The 24,132-nt window shown below is 40.2% G+C and overlaps 1 protein-coding gene across 2 annotated transcripts in view; it reads right to left on the reverse strand.

The window, feature by feature from the left end:
• HSD17B12 (hydroxysteroid 17-beta dehydrogenase 12) overlaps positions 1 to 24,132 on the reverse strand; it is a 120,976-nt gene that overhangs the window by 14,821 nt on the left and 82,023 nt on the right. For both annotated transcript variants that reach the window (XM_032111037.1, XM_032111036.1), the window contains 4 exons: positions 18,920 to 19,030; positions 14,413 to 14,477; positions 13,404 to 13,448; positions 3,172 to 3,206 (listed from right to left, as the gene is read on the reverse strand). In XM_032111037.1, the coding sequence (XP_031966928.1) occupies positions 3,172 to 3,206; positions 13,404 to 13,448; positions 14,413 to 14,477; positions 18,920 to 19,030 (256 nt within the window). The remainder of the gene's footprint in view (positions 1 to 3,171; positions 3,207 to 13,403; positions 13,449 to 14,412; positions 14,478 to 18,919; positions 19,031 to 24,132) is intronic.

Below are 24,132 nucleotides of genomic sequence, written 5' to 3' on the forward strand. Positions count from 1 at the left end.
GTCTGGCAGTGTCTAGCTGCACTGCAACTTTGTAGCATGAGTCGTGACCACCACCTAGACAGACTGAATTAATGGTTTGACCCAGTGAAAAAAACCCTCGTAGAAACACAAAACATTAATAGCTGCCCCTTGCAGAAGCTCTGTGTATTGGTCTCTTTGAAGCAGTCAGTGTCACTGGGGGTTCTGTGGTTTGTATTTTCACATTTTAAAGAAAACAGTCCTAGCCTTAAAAGCCTGTAACTTAAAACCTCCCAATAAAATGAAATTGAGAAGCATGTGTGTAGGGGGAACACTTTCAATTACTCCAATTACAATTTTGTTTCTTAGAGGAATTGCAGAAGGAATGTTTTTAGGGAGGTATCTGAAGAATTACTCAAGCATCAGTGTGGTAAAAAGAAATTCTGGCTTCATCGAATTCAACTGTGCTATTAATGAAAAACAAACAAACAAACAAATGTTGGTTAAGATGAAGAGAGCCAGGCCCACACCCTCACACCTCCCTGTCATTCTACCTTAAGTGGTCCAGCACCAGGGAGGCTAAATTTAGCCATCTCCCTGTTGCTGTGGCAACCAGCGCCTGCTCCAGCTGCATGCCAAGTGGAAAGAGCAAGCTTCTTCTGTAATCTAATTATGCACTTGCTACTTCCCTGGCAATAAATACCATAGTTTGGTATTTGTCTAGCAACAGCCAACTGATTTTTGGTGGTGGCTTTTTTTGTTCCTGAAGACATCAAGCCTTGATTTTCAGCTCTATGAGTTTCCCACCTCAGACAGTAGCCTGAGTATTTACACAGGAACTGCTCATTTAAGTGTAATAGGAGGCTTCAGATAATAAATTATCACTTTAAGTGTTCAGAGCACAGGAGAGAAGCCACAGCAGAGAATCTAAACGCCATTACCAGAAGTAGCAGTCATCTAATGCTGCTGTGTTTATTATAAATAAAAAGTAAAAGGCACACCAAGATGTAGTTTTATTTTCTCTTATCAGACCTGGATGCAAAGCATGCAATGTATGCTCTATTTTTCTACTTACCTTGCAATATATTGCCATAAAACCAACATTCAAATACGCAAAAGTACGCACTAGAGCGAGCTGCAAGATGCTCTAGCATGCTACGTCACAGCTATCTATTCAACATGCTCTCCTTCTTGGACAAGTGAGGAATGACAATGAGATTCTTAGTCTAGCCTTACTCTTAGAGCCTGGAGCCCTTTTTCTAGCCTGTGGTCCCATGTGAGAAATATATGGTCGACCTAAAGAGCCGCTAAGTCCAGCTCCAATTCATTCATGCCCTTGGATTCGCTGGACATCCATGTCCTCCTGTGGTTACAGACTCCTAGCAGTGTTAATGGCCTGTGAGCTATGGCTCTGCAAGAGCTGGCAGCTTCAGGCATTGCTTCTGTGCACTGCAAACCCAACCAACTTCACAAAAATCAGACAGAAAATGGAAGCTTTTTCAAATATTTTTCCCTGGGACAGAAACCAAGGCCATCATCCTAATGGAGCAGTCTGTTAAAGTGGTTCCTTATATACATGAAAAAGTTCAAGATGTATACTTAATTTTTTTAAACCACTATTAACCTTTTCTTTCCAGGCTTCTTGAACATTTATCCTCAGAATCCCTGAGGTAGTCACGCAGTTAGAGAAGTAAGAGATGACGTGTGCTCAAGGGCAGTCAAAACCAGAAGTCAGCAGGATCCTGGTTTGCTGCCTTTCATTCAAATCATCTTTCCCAGGTGGATGTGTAACAGAAAAACATACACAGGATATTCTATAGGTAGAGTATACATCATTCTGTCCTCAGAAGCTGAAGAGACTACTCTGCCAAATGGATAGCTACAGTATTTCTTTAAACAAATAAGAAACCGAGGCAAGAAACTGTTTAGAGTTTTTAAGTTCCAAAACCTAACAATGAAACAGCATTAAATCCCTTGAAAACCTTAATGGTTTTGGTCATGGTGGCACCTTCAGAGGGCAGTGGTTTAACAAAAAACAAGTCCCTTTATCCATCACTAATAGTACAAGGACAAGGAGTAGCTTCTGACTTACAAGCCCTGAGTATCACAACTGTACTATAATCCTCACCCTCTACTTCAGCTTCGTTGCGAAATACTACACTCCTGCCCCAGAGCTCAGTCTTGGGTCTTTATTTGTAATTCACATCTCTTTACACGAAATAAACTTATTCATATCTCCTGACTGTTTAAGTAAAAATCTTAGCTCACCATCACCCTGATGTGCTAGACACTGACTCCCATACTGACCACTAGCTCTGGAACAGTTTGTACCCAGGAAGAAGCTTTGTTTTAAAAGTGAAACATCTGCTGTGCATCTGTGCAGCACTTGAATACTGAATTCTGGTCTGCAATGAACACTCCCAGACAGTGGGATGACACAAAATACACCCATTTTTTTTTCATCATCTTTGCCAGATTTGGAGGCTTGCCTCATATACGGACTCCTCCTGCCGTATTCGTTTGCATGGTTCTACAGAATTTTCCCCGGTATTGCGAGCATGGCTCAAGCCTGATCCAGGGCAGCCCCCAGCAAAGGCAGGGTTAGCACCCCAGCAGAGATGGCAAACAGCCAGGACAGCCAACATCAGCTGGAAAACAGCCTGGGGGGACTAAATGGAAATCATGAACCTTTTGGTTTCACCTGGGAGCTAGCTGGGAAGTCAGTACACGTCTTCCCTGTCGACAGTGGTGTGTTATTCTAAAGAGCTGGTCTCCAGTTCCACTTTTCCAAATGATCACAGCCTTTCCTCAATATACCTCCTACTGCATAATGAGAACATATTCTTTGCATCCATTTTACTTACAATGACTTAGAGAAATAGCCTTAAGAAGGTTATTCCCAGGAACTGTAACCACCCCCTCAGAATAGCAGGTTGTTGAGTTAGTGCTGATGAGTCAGACGGGCTTTTTAATTCTGTTCTAAAAGGAATCACCACAACAGTGGAGAAGGGAGAGGAAAAATAAAAAGGGAATCTAGTGGAAAAGGCTTCCACCGTCTGATGATTCATGCACCATCAGCGTGACTCACCCAGCATTACTCTGCCATTAAAACATGAAGACTAGGCTGATTAGTCACAGTAATGAATTTTTCAAGAAAGGATTCTCCCCTATAAATAATGATGACTTTGTCTGGATAGTGTTAGTGTGACTCACCTTTCCAGCATGCTGGGCAGCACCAATCGTGTCATCTGCAAAAGGAAAACATTCGTGATGGCTGAGAATGCAGACACCAGACAGCCAGAGACCGAGGGAAGCCTCCCTTCCTCCCAGAAGCAGCTGCCACCCCCTCCACCCCAAGCATGGCTCAGGGAAGCAGAGACCATACTTTGCGTAGGCAGTTTATTTTTATTCTACCTGGATAACTTGGCTCTGTCAAGTAGTGTGTGCACTGAATCTGGTGAACCCATCCAGCTAGTAGCACAAGAGTAAATAAAACCAATGTCTTCACCACTCTGCAGCATCCGTGGCCTCCAAAGAACATTAAAACACCAGAGTACTACAGTACGTGTACCATCCTTCTCTCCCCACAAGAAACACCTGTCTTCCTAGAAACGGACTAAATTTACCACCTCTGCCAGGACTCAAAACATTATCCAATACAGTCTAGCTACGCTTACTGAACTGCTGATTTTAAGACAAAAATTAATTATGGAGCAGCAAGAGCACTGACAGAACTAGCAAATGTAAGTTTCCTACATTATGTTACCTAAGGAAAATACTTAAGACTCCAAAATATTTTTGGCTGATTACACAGATGTTTTCACACTGCAAAAACTACACCCCCAGGAGAAAAGTCGCCTGGCAAACCTCCTCACTGCTCTGGAAACTCCTGCCTTCATTATGACTCTGAGCAATCCATCTACAAGCTGGCTGAAGGATTCTCCAGAGCAGTAATCCTAAAACAAGCTTCCCAGTTGCAGACAGAGCATCTCTGGCAAGTGGAACAAATTAAGCATTGATCCAAACTTGGACAAAATTTTAATTAGTGTAAAATAGTTAATTTTCCCAGTACTAATTACTACCATCCTAAAATACAATTTAAATCCAAAACTGCTGCCTTCATGAAATAATATCAAAATTCTGCTTGTACCAAATTCTGCCCTGCCCCAACTAACCGTATGAATGTCACTGACGGCAAAGACAGATCAGACAAGAAATATAAACTGCTACCACTTTTGACATCTGAAAGGTATTCCAATAAAGTTTTTGAGAACACAAAGGGGAGAGTAATAAAATACTAAAACCAGCACACACCAAAATACTCCCACTGATCCCAAATTACCTTGATAGCTTAAAATAAAACATTGAATATTTGAATAGTATGGGAAGAAAAACACACATACAAAAGAAATCAGCATATATAGGCACACAAAACACCTGTTAGCACTTTCATTACAAAGAAACAAATTTTATTGTAAGAAACTACTCATTTTATTATCACCACTGCATTAGCCCTTACATATGACTCAATCTGGGTTTGAGGTTTTGTTTGTTTGTTTTTATTTTTGAATTATAAAACATACCCTTTCAGGAATAAAGGAGAAAAAACAAAAGAAAACGATCTCAGTTGATTGCAGCTGACACACAAAGCAAATGGCAGAGAAGGGCTGTGTTTTGCATTTTATTGGCATTTCTCCCTTAGAATAGATTCTGCCATCAGCCACACTGCGTGACAGTTTCGATAAGGGACTGTACAGGCAGGAGTTGAACAGGCCTTCCTTTCATGAAGTCAGCTGTTGACACACTTAGCTGTCAGCACTGCCCCAGAAGTCAAACTAAGTATTCAGAGCTGATAAGCATCAACAAGCTAAACAGATCTGATGCAGCTTCAAAAAACCCTCTAGTATTAAGTTTAAGCATACATGAGCTTTTTCATACACTAATGCTTCAAAGGAGATGTAGAAACAACTATTTATTTTAATCTTAAAGGATAAAGAATGATTTGGGCTGATTTTAAGACTAGTTCAAGACTGGAAGATCTTTTATCTGAAGCAAGTTTTATGACCTCTTCCACAGATCCCTTGGCAAAAAGAAACATACTGTTTCTTGCCTCTCAGAGCAGTGTAATGCTGCATAACATCTCCATAGATTGGCACATGGACGTGGACTGGAATTACCTTCCCTTAGGCAACCCATAAATGAGCTGAAAAACCAGTACACAATTTCCCACTGTAATGTCGAGGGGACGCCACGTTTGAACCTTTGTCATAAATCCACACAAATGCATTCATGGTCTAAATCCAAACTGCAACCCACCAAGCAACTCTAACAGTTTATCACAAACCTGCTGGCTACTATTGATATCCAAATGAGAGCACAAAAAAATATGCTACAATAATTGGTGGACTTACATAAAATAAAAAACTAGGAAGCCATTGACAGCTGAAATACAGCAATAGGTACACAATCTGGGTAGAAATCGAGAAGTCTCTCACCACCAACTGTGTTAAACGGTTTGTTTCTGAACTTCAGCTGGACAAGCAATCAATTTTTTTCCCCTCCACAGAAAGATACTGATGGCAAAACTGGATTTCATACTCAACATGGAAATGTGGACTTCCATTTGTTTTACTAAAATTCCTATTTTAAGGGAATTTCAAAATTCTGTGAAATAGGGCAAAACTTTCTATCAATATTTTTACGCATTGTGATGTGTGAAAAAAAGATACCTATGACTATTCAGTATCTTGATGTAAAAATACCATTATTTTTAAAGAGCAAGATAACAGAAGGCAGCTCTCTGAGTCAGTCTCACCTGACCCAGCCAAGGGCACATTCAAACAGGACTATCAGAAAAATGCTGGCAGGGTATTCTGCAGCCATACTCAGGTCTGGCAGTTTTATACACTGTACCCAAATGTAAAATATTTTCAGCATAAATTCAAATAAGACAGTTAACAGCAGAAATGTAGTTTTACCACTAATAATGGTGTCAGTGGTGTCCACACGGGCTTGCATTGTATGATCCTTATCCAAAACAGCCAGACTGGTTAACATTTGTCTTCAATAGCTGTAATCTCAGACATGCCATTATGAAAAAGGCAGTTAAAAACCAAAACATCTAGAACTGAATAAATACCTCCCAGATAAAGAGCCCAGATTTTAGCTAGGCCTTGTTTAGAGATAGTCTGTTCTGTAATGGTGTGTATTTCCTAAATGGCAAAGCACTGCAAGTCAATCTATAGGAATCTGCATGTAGGATGTCAGAGGACTTCACAGCAGTGTTTGTTTCTCTGCAGGCAATCTAATACAGGCAGAAGGAAGTGTCAGGAAGCCTGAAGGAGAGGTTGGGAACTACCCTAAGAAGAGTGCCTTCTGTTGGTGGTTACTCAACATGGTTAGGTTTCCTTCAAGTAACCTTCTTTCTGAAGGAACACTACTTTCCACAGAAATAGGCGTGCTACAGTTGGAAATGTGGATGTTCCCAAGACTCTGAGGACTCAGGTAATTCCAGACAAGTTGTTAAGCTATGTGAAAACTGCCAGCTCATCCAAAACAAAGTGGTTTTTCTTTCTGAAAACTTGCATTAGAGCAGAGTGAGCATATGCATCTGACAAATTTGTTTAGGACAAACTACTCAACATCAGAGGTTGTTAATTCTTGATATTCTATACAGTCTGGCACAAAGTTACGTTTAGCACCCAACCATGAAGAGTGGTTGTTGCACTCTATTTTTTTGTTTATTTTCCAATTATTTCACGTACACACATAATGCTACCATACAGTTCGGGATATAGTTCCTTTGGTTTGGAGGGCTGCCTTGCTTTTAACTCAACTTCTTTCATACCTAACCATCTAGATCTCAAGTTCCAGGATGCTCAGGGCAAATGACTAACTTAAGGTAGAGATTGATTACAGACCATTTCAATAATCTTTTATAGGCAACTATCATTTCTTAATTTTTTTTTTTTACCTGAAACTGCATTTATTACATTCCTGGCAAGCACTGGTTGCATTGTCCACTCCTTCTCACCAAACCTGTGTTCTACCTTCTAGTTCTGGAAAAAGTAACTCCACTTTGAGCCTAACAGAGCAAAGATTCCTACTTGTAATACAAGAATGCACACACTTATGGCTAGATTTATGTTCTAAAGCAGGCACTACAATTAAAAGCTCCTATTAGAGGACTAACAAATAGTTGGAAGTTATAACCATGGATTTCCAGTGACTTTTCTTAAGAAGAAAACCTCCCATTCTTAGTTATCACAGCGTTGTAGTCTTTTCTCAATCTGATCCAAGCAATAGCTCAGAAGCAGAGTTTTCTGAAAGAATAATAATAATATGTATAATTTTGAATATCTTTCAAGTGATGTTCACTCAGACTACTTAAAATACAGCAGGAAAAGCTTAGGTAAATATTCAAAGTCATCCTTCAGACCTTATGGGCCCCGCAATTGTTACACAAAGCCTAATACCACAGTTGTATATTTAGAGACAAATCATTCCATGCTATGATGTTATGACTGCAAGTCATTCTTTCCACTTTGAAAGGGTTGAATGCTCTGTAACTAGGGCTATACAAATACAGCAAAGGGTGAGGCTAGAGAACTTGGACAAGTTGCTACTGTGTTATGCAGCTAAGAAGCTTTCCTCATTCACAAATCTGGGGTGAAATTTTAACAACTCGGAGCAACGTAACTTTTTAAAGATGAGGAATTCCCTGTGGTGCACCCACTCACATACAAAAACATCACTCCTACCATAAGACAACTCAGAGTGCCTGGGCAGAGGATTCACACAAGTTCACAAATGCAGTAGCTGTTTAACAAAGTTAACTGGCACCCTCACCTGCAGGCCATACACTGAAAAACTAAGGAACTGTTCTCATGCACTGGTAGTTAAATTGATTGTGAGGCCTATTCTCAGCATCTACAATGTTTTTTTAATGTGTTTCTCTTGAAACAGTAACTTCTTAATGCAGCTTGTACCCCAAGCCAAACAAGAATGATTTCTATCTGTAAAAACTAGCAAGTAAACCTGATGTCAACTCAACTCACACAGTAACCCATGTGGCCATGTCAGGGGCTTGGGACATACAAAGGGAACTATGAAAGTAACAAGCCCTGTTCATTTTCAGTGACTTTCCTCTGAGCAATGGTTTTAGAAGAGAAAGTTTTTCCTATTTAGAGCCATAAACTTTTGGAGTCGAGTTAAAAATGGAAAGCTCTCAAAATAAGCATATTTCTCCTCTTGCCCTTTACACAGGACAAAGACTGCTCAAATAATAAGGCTGAATGTTCTCTTTTCAAGAGGTGAAATATGTGTTTGTGTCAACCCCAAATCTACAGAAAGCCACAGAACTCTAGGATTTCCTGAATTCCCCCAAGTTACTTGTACTTTGAAGAAAAATCCCCAGTGCTTCTGACTATTGCTTAAAAATATATTTATCACAGCTACATTTCCCTTGATCCAGCTTTCTGTGTACCACACTCTCAGGTTCAAAGTCAGCAAGGTGGGAAACCACAGCATTGAATTTCTCCCTCTGGACCATCTGAATGATATTCATGACCACCTTCACAGAACACTTACTCCTTTTCCAAGCATTGGCAACTGTCCCTCTCTGTTTTCTACTTGTATTATGTACTTGGCTAAATCATCAACCCCTCTTTGATTATGACTTTGAATATAAATACAAAGAAACCTCTTGACTAGAGTGGAATACACACACACAGCATGATCTCTTCTCACAAGTCGGTGTTGCCACTGTCCTCAGAATTATTCTCCACTTACTGTGACCCTTTCCACAGCAAATACAAAAATTCACATAGGGTTCTAGCAGGCAACAAACAACTACCACCTGATTTCTGGTAAGGTACCTTTACAGGTGTGGTATTAGACTGCACTAGCCCATCTGAACACACATTGGAGAGAGAGAGAGAGAGAGAGATGTCATTTCCAAATGTCTTTTCAGGATTGCTGCTCCCCAGGCTTTTCTTCTTCCTACACACAGGTCCACAAAAGAATATTTTCCCTCCTTCTCAAATACACTAACTTTTGCTCCTCCTTACAATTTCATATTGGTTGTTGCTTTCTTTCCTAAACTCACAGTTTCAGACTTTGTAGTAGTTGTTCCCATGTCCTGCCTGGGATTCACAACCTGCTGTAATTCACCTCTCACTCCTCCTCCATTAGGAGGGCAGCTGACACCAGATCTCTCAGTTCAACATGAAGCATTTATGTATTCTGAACTCTTGAGAAAATTTAAAAAGTGTCTCAAATATGAGGACAAAAATCCTTGATGTAGTAGGGCCTGTTAGCGTTTAGTATTGACACTCAGTATAAAACATGAATAAAGCCATCAACACGAAGACTACCACACAAGGGATTTACACACACATAATTTACTCTTCCCCTTCCTCTGCTAATGCCAATATCCAAGCAAAGCCTGGCCTACAAGCCAAAAATTTACATCCCCCCACAATATAATAGCCTGCAAACCAATTCAGCTCCTTGCTTAATCAGCCGCTAAGCCAGCACTCCCTCAACTATTTAGTCCTGCTCATTTTTCAAGAGAACACAACTTTATGCCTCACTCCCAATGCAATTAGCATATCGTGATGCTGCAAAAGCAATAACCAACTTGCAGTTCCTTCCATACCAAGTAACTCTTGCAGCTTTCAAAGGAGACCCCCTGAAGTATTTGAAGCTATTCTCTGTGCTCATTACCTACCCACTTTTTCCACTGGACAGGAATCCTAGCACCCTTGGCTTTCAGGACATTAAGCCAAAAGCCAAGTCAAGTTTGTTTTCCCAAGTGAAGCTAAAGGCTGTAGAATACAAAGACTGATTGATTCAAGGAGATGAAGTTAATACAAAGGAACTATGATTAGAACTATACAGAACAAGTCTAATTTTGATTTCTCAACACTTGCTGGTTAATGAAAAAAAACGAGATTTTGCCCTGATATTTCACTTAATGCCACTAATATTTGTGTCTCAAAATGCAGCAGGATATCCAAAAGTTATAATACAAAGCCACATTACCTGAACTGCTACCAACAATCATTAAAGTTCTGCTATTTAAATCCCTCCAGAAGCTTGAGATGAGATTATGACAAGAACCATGAAACTACACATACTACCACCTCATCTACTTCCTCATTTATTTGTCAATTCAATCCTTGCATATGAGTATATTAAGTCTCAAGCTGTCCTGAGAAAATACTACAAATGAAAGATCTTCATTCTATTTATAGCATCAAGATGCATAACACTTCTTTATTTGCATATTATATGAAGACCAGAGTAACTCCTGCACTGCACATCACCATAGAAGTGTGATATTACTCAGACTACTTATAAAATATCTACTGTGGCTGGGGGACAGGGTGCTATTTTGTCAATTTTTTTTAACCAGTATTTTAAAAGACATGAGATTTCCAACATGTTTTAAGCAGTTTTACGTGGTTTATCTTCAGTGACGTACAGGGTGCTTTGAAGGCACTTCACAGTAATCAACACTTCATGCCAGACTGAGTGAACCCCAAAATTGCATGACTGCGTGGTTCATGGGTGATCTAACCCAACAGTGCTCTAAGGACATGATGGGGGCAGGCAACATGGAATAGGATTTGGGAAAGACACATTTTAAAAGCTCTGAGAGGGAGCAAGTTCTCAAACATGTGCCAAAATTTCATAGTATTAGATACTTTCCAGTTGGGAAAAATACTAAACAGTGGGACCAACTAGGCTGAAAATTTGTCCTGCGAGGTGAAGATGCAGTCTTATCTCTCAGTGCACCCCTTCTTACACACTGCATATCCCCTAGGAAATCCAATGAGCTGACCAATGAAGAAAAAGATGGATCAAAAAGTTAAGGGTTAGGCATTACGCTTTGAAATGGCCTATACTTGTGGCAACAAAACAGACTTCAACATTTCTGCAGAATCAATCTGTGCTAATTATCTTGACTTTCACACTTCAAGGCTAAGGAGTGTTTCAGCCAGAACTGGAGTTACTTGAAGAGTTGTGCTGTCCAACAGGGGCTGGCTGCTGATGGCACGTGGTGCAGGTTATTGAGAGGACAGGGGATATTGTCATCTTTTAGGCACTGAGAAAGTTTGGTCCAAAAGGCAAGGAAGGGGATGCCAATGCTCTAGAATATAACAGTACAGGTTATAAGACACCTCTGACAAGGATCTGGAAGCACTGTGGGCAGAGCCTGAATGGGTAGTAGCAAACCATACTCTGCCTGTCCCATACTTTCACATTTCAGCAGACTTTCAGCTCCTTGTTAAGAACTTCGTGCTCACTTCCATCACACACTTCATGGTTTTAGTCAGACAAGAAGAGAGAATATTCTTATTATTGTTTCTAAAAAACACACACATATATATACACACCTATATATGTATAAGAGATGGCATCAACCTCAAAAACGGAACTAAATATTCACAGAATTAGAACCTAAAAATCTAAGTGAAAAGATATACAGACTTTTCCTAAATTTATTTTTTTCATACCATGATTCTCTAGTTCTATGGGTTCTCCTGAGAAAGTGTCTTACAGATGGCACACACTTCTAATGTGCTCTTCTCCCCAAAACAGTAAGCATCTGGTGTGCCTACTGTTTAATTACACAACACGCTCGTGCGGGAGAAAACATTTTCAAGCTTGAAATCCTATGCTCAAACTCTGATTAAATCCAGTAGCAGGAGTTGTTCACAGTCAAGACAAAAGTTTTCAAACAGAAGGAAAAACACTATTAACACAGAGCAAGCAGATCTTCAGTAAGTTTCTCTATGTGCAAAAATAGCCACTTTAGAATGTGAAAAGATGCAAATTTTACAAGCAACTGTATGACAATTTTGTTAAATTGTTGATGAGCACTGACACTACAACTGAAACATTAGTTTACTTTGGAAACAATACAGTCTGGCCACATCTCTGGAACTTTAGGCATATGCTGGGTTAAACTATTATTCTACCCTACCATCTTCAGAAATACATATTGAAGCAGTTCATCTGTAACTTGTCTAAAAAAATGCTCCCAGGAAGATTGACACCCCAAATTCTTTTATCACTGAATAGTGCACTCCCTCTGCTGGCACAGCACAGACCTCACACCTTAGCAGAGGAGGTCTGTGCTTGACACTTCTTCAGATGTACACCTGATGCAGCTCTGTTAACTTAAATGACTTCTGTAAGAGAAACTTTCTGTAAGAGAAAGCTCTCAAAGGTGCCCATTAATAACTGACTTCTCTTCTGAAATTTTGCAGGGGGAAAAGAAGACACCATGGGCCACAATCCTTCTCGGTCAACTAGAAAATCTGTACTGGTCAGGCTCACAGTCATTTTCCAGGTGAAAGGTTTCTGAAGACTCACTGTTATAGCATTTCTAGCTTTCTAACAAATAGTTCTGAGATGTCAAATAAAACACACACAAAAGTAAGAGCCTGCAGCAGCAAGCTGACATTACCAACTCCCATTCAGCCATGGAATGGCTACATTTTCACTGTTTGTCTATGTTTCAATAAAGTGTGAGAATCTTACTAAAGCATTGTTTCAAGAGGTGCTGTGCCTCCTCACATGGAAACAAAACAAGAGTTTAGACTCCCCAAAAGCACTGTACTAGATGAATTTAGTACTTGACCTAATCAGAAGACCTGCAAAAAAAGTCAAATCTTTCAAGACATCTTAGAAACATCTAATATTTTAGCTTTGAGGCAAAAGGTTAACCCTCAGCTAATAGAGACATACTGTTATGCATAAGAAGGCTTAGCAGTGAATAGTCCCAAGGAGTTTCATCAGCACACACTGGTAATACACTAACCAAGTCCCTGCCACTTACGGCTATTCCCTCTGTCCTTTTTGAGCTTTGACATACTAGGATGAAAACTTCATTTTTGAATGGGCCTCATGTTAATAAACAAGAGAACAGCCATATGTTTTAGCCTGAAGTCATGTTGATTTCTTCTTGATGAAAGCTTCAGTTTAAATATCAAAAAGTGAAGGTAGCTTCTGAAGTAAAGTTAACGCATGTTTCTGTGAGTTTGGCTTTCCTTCTTGCTCATACATTTTGCAGAAAATATTTAAGTGCCTTCTCATTACAGTGTACAAAAACCTTAGGCATGCAGAGGTAAGGGCTGCCCACCCCAAGAAACACAGATGCAGGGGGAGAAGAATGAACCATTTACAAGAAGGAATAGAAGAAAAATCGTGAAGAAGCACTAAGTGCTGTTTTATGTACTTACCTTGCTCCTTTCAAATAGCTAATAGGCATCTTTGCAACAAGTTCCATTTCACACAATAATCAGAACAGTCCAACATGACAATCAGAACCTCTGGCTTTTTCCAAGATGAATAGTCTAACAGGTCAAAGTAATTCCCCCAGACCTGAATCTTGTTTTCTGGTTTTGAATTACCAAAAAGTCTCGGTAACTTACCTTACAAACAGACGTGATGTTAATGTTAACCATTTTGTCGATCACCTGCAAGAAAACAAAGTTTTGGGGTTTACTCATTTGAAGTTATTTGAACAGTATTTGTATGTCCTCTGGGTTTAAGTGTTGGTATAAATTATCTGCCTTTTCTCCTTGCCTTCTTGCTTAAGTATCAAGAACAGTGACAGGCTTTCAAAGCAAAGTCTGTGAATTGCTCTTGGCCAGGTTTCATCTCTGATTAGGGACTCTCACTAATACAGAACCAGACAGGTGTATCACACTGACACTCTATTTCCTAACACTATTTGCAATACTTATGAACTTTAATAAATTCTTAGCCATTACACGTTTTGAAATTAACTACTGTATTTTACTCTCCACCATTTTAGTGACTTTAAGTTTATTCAGCAGGTTAAAAAACTGAGGTGGTTTTTTTTTTTTTTGCTAAACATTATGAAGCTTATTTGAAGGTGAACCAAACACCAGATATATTTAGCAACACTTAAGTAGAAAACAAAAAACCACAGTGGACCCAGTGAGCTACAGGGGTTACAGAAAGAAAATCATGCACCAGTGAAATTGTTCATAATCCAAGTTTTCAGTGTATCTAGTACAGCCAAGATTGTCCCTACATTATGAACTGTCTAAAATGGTCATATCTTAAGTTTTGTAAGTGTTATGGAATATGCAGCTTCCATCCATGAAATTGCTTGCTCCCCTTCAGTCACTTAAGAAGCCCCCCAGCATAAGCTAAAGCAACTTATGAGCAACAGTCAGATGAGACCGCAGACAGGAGCAGAAGATGCAGGGAAGAGTATGTGAAGAACACCACCAAAAAGTGAGACTGCCATCACCAGCATTGTGTTATGCTGCTTATGTACATTTCCAAGTTTTTGAACATTTAATTCTAATCAAAAAACCTCATTATGTGGGTTCCTTAACCAAACCTAAATACTTCTGTAATATCTGCTAACCGCAGTAGAACACTAGAATGTACCACAAAGGCACTTACCTTCTCCAGCTCTGGAACATCAAGAAAATATTCAGGATAAGAATACGACATTCCCACATTGTTGACTGAAAGAAAAGCATGAATTAGATCACTTGGATGCCCCCTGATTAATGACAATTTTCAAGCAATACTCTTAAAATGTTGCATTTAAGACATTCTAGCTGCTTTGGCCAAGCTTCCTTCACTGTAAATACCCCCGCGCACACGCAGCGGAATGCGGCAGCGCACGGACGGACCATTGCAATGGGTTCGCACCGTTCTTTACGATAAACAAACCCTCGGAGCGGAACAGGAGCCGAGCCGCGCTCCCCGCGCAGGGAGCGGCGGGCGCGGTGCGCGGCGCGGCCGGGAGGTGGCAGCAGAGCCCAGCGCGCCCCGAGCGCCCCCCGCCCCGCGGGGCAGCCGCCGCCTCCGGGGACCCGCTCCGCCGCCCGGCCTCCCTGCTCGGAGATTCCCCGCGGGAAACCCTTCTCCCCGTCACCCCCACGTCTGCAGCGAATTATTTAAACCGCCAAGATCTTTTTTTTTCCCCCCCCCAATACTTTACACTGGCACGGTTTCATTCTCGGACGTGAAACCGATACCCATTCTCTAAATCCCAGCCCCAACAGGAGAGAACTTCTAATTCTGTTCGAAAACGGTGCTGCTCTGCAGCCTCCAACTCCATAGAGCACATTGATATGGAGACAAAAAGCAGCAACCAAAAGTGATCTCCGCTTCCTAAGTATCTGTTGTTCATCTTACGCAAGTGAATCGCGTGACATGTGGTTGCTGTGGCAACATTTTACATTTATATAGTGTCTTACACCCCAGAGAATCCCAAAGTGCTATGTATGCTCAGCAGCACTGTGCACCTCCAGGCAGGAGTCTGCACGGGGACAAGAAGCGTCGTCAAAAGGCACTGATGCCTTTTTCAAAAAATGAAATAAAATAGCCCCTCCACCTGTGCCAAAAGCTATTGTTTTAAGACACAGCCTGAAAGATAATTTAAGTAGCAGTAGGGATGCAGGATGTGCAAGAAACAGGAGGAAGAGATTCTGGCAAAGTGCACCAACTTCATTTGGAACTCCCTCAAGCTCTTTTAGTCCACATCTTAGTGTATTTATGGAAGTTCATTAGTCATGCTGTGTGTTTCAAATTTTTAACTTTTAGATAACCTTTAAAAATTGAGGTGAGGAATTGAGGGGAACAGGGCGTTGGCAAATTCCCAGTAGACATTTGCTATATTTAGAAAGAGTGAGAAGTTTTTAAAAGGAAGAAGACCCAGTCTTGCTACTGCCAGAGTGAACCAGATTTTTTTCTTCTTTTCATCCAAAAATAAACTATTTTTTTTGTTCCATCTCTCTGGAAAGGATTTTGGCTATGAATTGTGGCAGGGTTATGGGACTAACCTTGGCAATTCTTTCTGAATTTAGAACGCTTTTATGATTCATGCTACAGAGACAGTCACACAAAATTCACACCCCTTACTGCAGGCTGGGTCCCAGATATGCACCCTTCCACTTTCTGCAATCATCTCTGCTGCAAGTATGTAACAAACCATTAAAAAAAATCAGGTTTTGGGTTGTACCACTGTATTTTAACTAGAAAAAAATGGATAGCAACAGGGTAAGATACTGTCCAGCACAAACTCCTTTTAAGAATCAGAGCTATTTAAGAATGGCAAAAGGAAGATTTCCCACCTCTGTTTATTTAACATATTGCTGTAGCTAGCACATGTTCGAAGTCACTGACAGACGCTGTTTTGAACACACAGCAAAACATTATGCAAACTCTTTTAGCCTTCCTACGTGGGTGAGAAGAAGCTTCCAAATAAGAAGTTTACAAGGATTTCAATCTGTAAGTACTTTAGTTAGACTCTGTGCAAGTCCATAATTAGAAGCTTGTTCTTGAGCAGTACGTGTGGAGACTCCTATGTCTCCAAGTATAAGGTTAAAAAATAATCAGCATTGATCATTGACAACTGTGCTGTGCTACCAATGCTCCTCATACCTACTGTTCCAAACGAGACCTGAAAGAAGGAAATATGCTGGAACCTGAGAAATCAACCCTTATGGCTGTTCGCATTTAAATCCATGTTTTCCCTCACACAAACGTGAAAAACACAGCTCAACAAAAGCTACATTCTGGATTGCAACAAATGCTACAGAATTTAAAATACACGGCGCTGAAGCATGGAGTTAATTACCATAAAAAATTAAAATACTGTCTTTCTGGAGTGGCCATCATCTGTGTGGAAAAATTACATTGGCAAGTGGTTTCTATTACTGCAGCTATCTCTGGGGGAAAGAAAATACCTACATATCATGTTATCTTGTGATCTTGAGCACAAGATCTACTAAAAACTGCTAGTGATTAGTTGGAAAAGAGGTTTTTGTAAACCTGCACTGACAATGGCTGCAAGAGAAAAAAAAAAGCAGAGGAACTCAGCTAGAGAATACACAGCTCTAGAGCATTTAGTTGCTATTTTTACCATGTTTTTAGCCAAGGTGCTCATGCAAATAAAAGCAAGAAGCTGGCTCTGTTTGAGGAATGCGCTTTGGTTTCCTGTAACAACCTTACACAAAACTTGACACACACACACTGCTTTAGTGCCCAGTTTGTGCAAGGCTATAAAAAGTCAGATTTTCATGATTTTGTGAATCACCATAACCTAATCACAGCCTGAGAAATAATAAAAACCCTTCCAGTGCAGCTATGTACCTTGCACAGTAAAAGGTTTGCTGGTGTTTTGAGACATTTAAATGATCTACCATTCTGTAGCAATAGCTACGTGACAGGCAGCTTGCAAGCCCTACACTCCCTGAGTAGATTTTGACAGGACAGATTAGAATGTACATTAATTTTACTCTTCAAAGTTTCTTTGGAACTTATTTCCTTCAGAAAGAAGAAACAAAGCATTCACAGTTGTGTCACAACTACTCTTTACACAAAACACATCCTTGCCATTTGAAGTTACTCCAATGCCTTTGAATTTTTATAGCAATTAAATACTGGATGCCATGAGTTGTTTGTACTCACGTCTGTTAGAAGTAGTGGGAACACTCTGGGCTTTATCCTTCAATGTTATTTTTAAATTGCATTTTTATATACACTATTTTCTTGAGTGTTATTTTCAAACATTGTACAACAAGATTCATCTATTAGCAACAAAGTTCATACAGTATATCACGTGTGTAACAAATTTGTTTCAAAATGTGCCTAAAATACTCCACAGCTTGCAGCTGCAATTATTGCACTTCAGGTTAGTAAAACGAGTTTCGTAGTGAAGAGTGCTTTATCATATGACATGTACTAGTAGATGTCTGAGCCACGTGATTTTTTTATGTGTTTAACCATCACAGGTTCTCATCCCTATATTGACTAACCATAGAAATACAGGATATGCACAGGCATATGTGCTTCCAAGGGAAAAAAACCCAAAAAACCAATAAGCAACTGCCTTTACCCCACTGTTCAAAGAAGATTCAGGTAAACTGCTGTTATGTTGAAACTCTTCTCAGCTTGTGATGAAGCATCTATTTGAAATCACCTCAGTTCTACATTTGACATAGTAACTGGAGGGATCACCTTGTCTTTTCAAGGATTCCCACACCACCTACACTCCTGCAACGTAGCAAACCATACTCAGGCATATTGTGTTCCTATCAGCAAAAGAAACACAGCTTACCAACATGACCAGAAAAGGCTTAAGACTTTTGAAGCAGGAGACAGTTACTTGATGTTCTATTGTAAGGACTGAATTCCAACAGCCCTGTAATTAAAAGTTCACACTTCTCCCACAGGGCTCTACTCCTAAACTGAGTATCTCCTAAGCTAAAGTATGTGAAGCTTGTTTAGGATCTAAGATGGTATTAGGTCATAGAATCATAGAATAGTTTGGGTTGAAAGGGACATTTAAAGGGCATCTAGTCCAACTCCCCTGATGTCTTCAGCCAGGTCAGGGTGCTCACCGCCCCATCCAACCCCGCCTTGAATGTTCCCAGGGATGGGGCATCCACCACCTCCTCTGGGCAACCTGGTCCAATGTTTCAATACTTTTTCTTCTTTATACCTAAACTAAACCCACACTCTTTCAGTTTAAAGCCATTGCTCCTTGCAACAGTCCTATTGCAAAGGCCCTGTTAAGAAGTGTCCCCATCTTTCTTACAAGCCTCCTTTAAGTACTGAACGGCCACAACAAGGTCTCCCCGGCGAGAGACCTCCTCTTCTCCAGGCTCAACAACCCCAAGTGTTCAAGTCATGGTGCATGCAGTCATAAGCTGCAGTCAAAGGCCTCCAACAATCACAGAAAAACACACTGAACACATTCAGTAAGCATCACAAATTCCTAGAAAGTAGGCACATATGCAAGCACCATCTCATGTAGTGTATTAACAGCAACAAAGCCTTAGTCAGATAAATAATAGCTTCTGTGAATTGGTTTCAATAAACTTCAGTATGGGAAGAAGTTAGTAGGCATGTCAAGACAAAACATCACAATGAAAGACTTAGATCTGATACAAACCCAAAACACCAATCTCCAGGCCTTCCAATCCTGCTTTGATTCCATTGTAAATATCTTCTCTCTCTCCAAAGTCTGCCACAATGACTTTTGTTTCCACTTTGTACTTTTCCCCTAGAAAAAAACAGTTTTGAAAAGTTTGAAATAGTTTACCATTCAGATATTAAGACTGTATCAGTTACTAGGTTTTACAAAACATTATAAGAGCTAGCATTACACATGAACATTTTCACCTCTGGAACAGGAATCCCTGAATTTTAACATTACCTGCACAGAAAGTTTGTGACATTAAGCTACTTTTGGTGAGAATATAAATTCTCAAATGATTCAGCACATTTTGTTTGTAAGGGACAAGAAAGGTGGCAAGAAAGCAAATTATACACCTTTGCATAGAACAGCAAAAATGGAGAAATCTGGAAATATATGTACACAACCATGTTCAAATACAGCTTGACAGGAACATTTTTTTTCAACTTAAGCCAGATGGCAAATGAGTTGCTTCAGACCAAGCAGAACAATTCTTTATTGCCCTCCATTTCCATTCTCACTTCTGGTCCCCTAAAACTTTTTGAATCTTCAGGGTTTTTTTAACACATATCAAAGAGGGAACATGTGGGTGAACAAGAAGAGCAGAACTTCAAATGTGATCATTCCAAAGCCCTTCTGATGTTCTGTCATCTCCACCCTTACTAGAACAGGAAAAACACACGTTGGCAACTACATTTTGAAAGAGAAGAAGGCAAGTAGTAAAAATACTTCATATAAAAAGCAACTCTGCTTTCATCAAGCTAAATTATACTGAATCAAAAGCAGTACAATGTCCTCTCAGACTTCAAAAGAGCAGAATAGTAGCTTAACATTGCAGCATCTCTGTTCTGCTGCACCCGACTCCCATCCTAGTGTTCCTTAAGGCACCTGTGTACAGCTTGAGAAGGGTTTTGCAGCACTTTGCCCCCAGAGCCATTCATAAAAACCAGTGCCATGTTAAAGGAAAAGAATCATTCACAAGAAAAGATTAGAAGCAGCCAGATTCCCATGATGCTCCTTCCCATTCAAGGGAAAGCCGCGACTCCCATGATCCTGCCATCCATTCATGCAGAATCATGAATCTACTGAACTCACTGGTTTGCTGGCTGCCTCCCCTCCCCCCCACAATATCCCCAATAGCAGATGAAATTATTTCTGCTCCTTTTCCCTCTCCCCATCCTCAACCTCTTCATCTCTCCTGAACAGCTGCATTGTTTAAAAATCCCCTGAGAGATGTTGCTATGTCAAATGACGACGTAAATAGCATTAAGCCCCTACTGCAGCAGCAGTCTTGTGATCGCGTCAGAAGAAAATCAAGTTCAACACTGGAGGGGGGGACAGAGAAATGGTCTATTTTTGAACACAGCTGTTCTAATGTTTAGCACACACGTTTGGTTTCTTACAGGACACAGAATTGAGGGCAACATTAGAGGCTCATCTCATACTTGCAAATGGACTGGATGGGCAAAGCCCAAGTCACACACTTTACACACATGCACACATGTCATTTTTAACTGTTTTGTGGGATCTGCAGCTGTCTTCACTGCCACTCAGATGCTTCATGAAATGCAAGTTGCTTAAAGGACCCAAACACCATTCTGACAAATTTGCTCAATTGGTACTGTCCTTTTTATACTAAACACACTTCGTTAGGATTGTTACCAATCTATCTTCAAAGCCTTCTGAAATCACTATAGAGATACTAAGAGGACAAGGTAAAGACAAAAATCTGTGAAGACCTAACACTATAAATAGAAAAAAATAAATAGAAAGTGCTCACACTACTATTCATATAAGACCCTTCTTTGAGCCTTTAGAAAAGTAGCAAAGAGCCATTACACTTATGGTAGTTAAGCAATACACCTATAAAAAGATGCAGCACCCTTTGTGGGCAGAGGCTGCACAGTACAATGTATAAAAACATATGCAAAGTAGAGGGCTGCCCACTGGTACAGCCAGAGGACAAGGTCTTTGTGCAGTTGCTCACACAAACATGCAAGGCTGTCTTGCCCCAGCAGCTACCACCAGCTGATCAAACCCTCCTTCCCCATTTCATGACAGCTTTCAGGTATCCTATAACTTTTGCATACCCTGTGCTCTGTCCCAGAACCTGCAACAGGTGGGATGATCCACCACCTCAGGGAAAAGACGAGGAGATACACCTGAGAAAATAGTTCCACGTCAAATGACAATGCAAATAGCATTAAGTCACTTCTGCGTAAACTTGGTCTAGCAGTCAGAGCACAAGGTGCAAAGGAGAGCAGGTGTGCCCTGCTCTGCATGAAAAAATGGAAAAGGGAATTTCCTTGATCTTAAGGATTAAGATGTTCCCAAACAGATGGGCTAGAAGAGAGAGTAGAGCACATTCCTATTTTATCTGCCAAAAAGGCACTGGGATGTAGATTAATAGAGAAAGAAGCAAATAGGCTATGTCCTTATCCAGGGCATCTAGGAGTGTCTGGGCTATTGCTGTCCAAGACAAAATCTGAAACTCATTAATGGAGCTTTCAGCTTGAGGACCAGGAGGTACTTGAGAGCTGCAGGGAGTGAAAGGAGGAAACTAAGCCAATTTTTGCAGTCACAGCTAGAGGACCCGAAAGACCTATTACCTGCCAGCAAGTCCAGCATTCCTGATGATATTCTGAAAAGTGGATCTGATGTTTTGTTTTTGGAACCGGTACTTCAAATGGTCCTTAGCAGGAGACTGAATATTACAACACCATGTTGTCAACAGTTGTGCAGCAGTCAGTCATCACCTACCCACAAGATGGGAAAGGAAATTCAGCAGGTCTCTTTCACAATTCTTAATTCTGACACACCAGTGTTTTAATCATCTCATTCACGAAAAAACTCAGGTGAGATCAGTACCTACAAATAAGTTTTAACCTAAACATTCACATGTCCAGTTAATTTTCAGGGTCTGTATTGCCTCAGTCAAGACATCTAATAATTTAGCAAGACACCAACTGTGCTCAACAGAATCCTGGTAAACCAATAAATGCAGACATGATCTTCTGCAATCACATCATCATTTGAGAAGCAAGTTGTTGACCATGAGCAAATTTTCACGCTGTGGAAAAGCTGAATGAACCAATAATCCCAATGGTGATAGAACAGGCTGGTATCAACACCGTACAAGACAAAAAGACGGAGTGAACTTTTGCAGAAGATACTGGGATGTATTCTTCCTAAGATCCAGAGAGCAACCCAAGAACACAGACTCCAGAGGCAGAGGCACAGCGCAGTCTGATACAGTGGTCATGCAAACAAAAGCAGTACATAAAATATACATTGAAAGATAACTGAAAAAAGTGCCTATTTTTGCAGTGATACAAGAACTACTGACTTCCTGAAGTATGTTCCCATTGTACATTCCTGCACAATACAAGATGAGACAGTCTGGAAACAAATACACTAACTACGTTCTTCACACCATCAGAAGTACAAACACTTTCACATATAATCCCTTGAAGAACACACTACCTTCAGTATCCTCAGAAGAGGACTCCACATAGTGTCTCAAACCTTGGTTAAGGTGTTACTTACTCAAAATAAACATTAAAAAACTTATAACCATCCTGAGGAACAGCCAACAGGACAACACTTGCCTGATTTCTCATCTAAGATCATCAGTTACAACATCAGTAGGTGAAGCAAAAACTTAATTAATTCCAAAGGCCAGATATGTCTGACTTACAGGAAATGTATCCAGTCTTGCTATGCAAGGAAAATGCTAATCTTAACTATCAGGCAAAGTAGGGCACACCTTGTCTACTAAAAAGATTCACTGGCAAAATAGCACCACATTACCTAAAACACCAGGAAAAAAAAGGATCACACTGTAATTAAAAAAAAAAAAAAAACCAAAAAGCTAGAAACTACAGTGAGCTACACCCTAAATAATAAAAAATAAAGAACTATAAAATGGTTAGGAGGCATACATTTTCCTATTTTTTTTTTTTTTTAGTTTTTTTAAAAATTCTTTGAAGCCTGAAAATTATTCAAATCAGCAGCCCCCCTAAACTGAAATCTTGGTTGACAGGCTAAGAAAATGCTAAAGAAATTTTCAGACACAGATAAAGTGGGCTTCAAAGAAGGTTCCCCAAGAGGAGCAAGCTTGTGTACATCAACGTGACAGCAAACAGACCAGTTTGGTGGTCAGGAGAAGCAACCCAGTTTACCCAAGAGCAGCAGTGTCAGGGTGTCTGTCATACTGTGCTGGGACACAGGAGAACTACAAGATCTTCATCCCTAATAAAATAACATTAGTTCTTGAACCACCTGTTTTCAAAGCAGTTTGCTATAGCAGCTTGAATTTGCACCAAGAATGTTGAGGCAAATCCAGTCAACTTTGCAACAGAGAGGTTTGGGATACAAGGCCCACACTGTAAGCAGGTAATGGGGATGGTTCTTTCAAGATCAGGGAAAGGACATTAAAAACTCTTGCTAGAACTGAAGCATCTCACCACTTTACATTCAAAGTCATATAAATATTGCCATCACAGTGATGTAGTATAATGCAACTGGCTTGCAGAAACATAAAAGAAGTCTCGCTTGGTCTTCAGCTTCAGGACGGTCAGAGATTCAAAGCAGTAGAAAAATAGCTCTCCATTTTTCATCATACAGGAGAGGACAAATGTGTTTAGGTAAGGAGAATCAACTACCTCCACAAATAAAGATGCCATCTTTCCTATATCACTGCAGTGGTAAAACTCACCCTAATGCAGCACCCAGTCTCCAGAAACAGTGTTTGTAACCTTCCAGTATAGGGTAAGAAGCTGAGATGAAAGCAAAACATTAAAACCTCCTGCTTTTTAGTACTCATCTATGCAGGACAGAGATGAAGAGTTTAAGACTATAGAGTGGCTGCTGAGAGCTCTACAAAGTATTTGGTTGGTTTTAAGGGAGAGAATTCATTTTGGGAATGTATCCGATTTGGGACTTTCAGAGTTCACAGAACTAACTCCCAGTGTCATGGATGGATGGAATCTGTTTTCCAGAAGTACCACATACTTCCAAGACTGGTGATAGCAGACTGTTATTACACAGTGACATATTCACCATGTAAAAGCATGTTAAAATCAGCTGGGTATAACAAGAGCTAGCTTTCTCTGAACATTTTGAAGGGTGTAAAATTCTGGAGCCGAATACTGATAACCTAAGAAATAGCTAAAAAGCAGCTCTGTTGC

The sequence above is a fragment of the Corvus moneduloides genome, chromosome 6 (assembly GCF_009650955.1).
Source record: "Corvus moneduloides isolate bCorMon1 chromosome 6, bCorMon1.pri, whole genome shotgun sequence".
In the NCBI taxonomy this organism is placed as follows: Eukaryota; Metazoa; Chordata; class Aves; order Passeriformes; family Corvidae; genus Corvus; species Corvus moneduloides.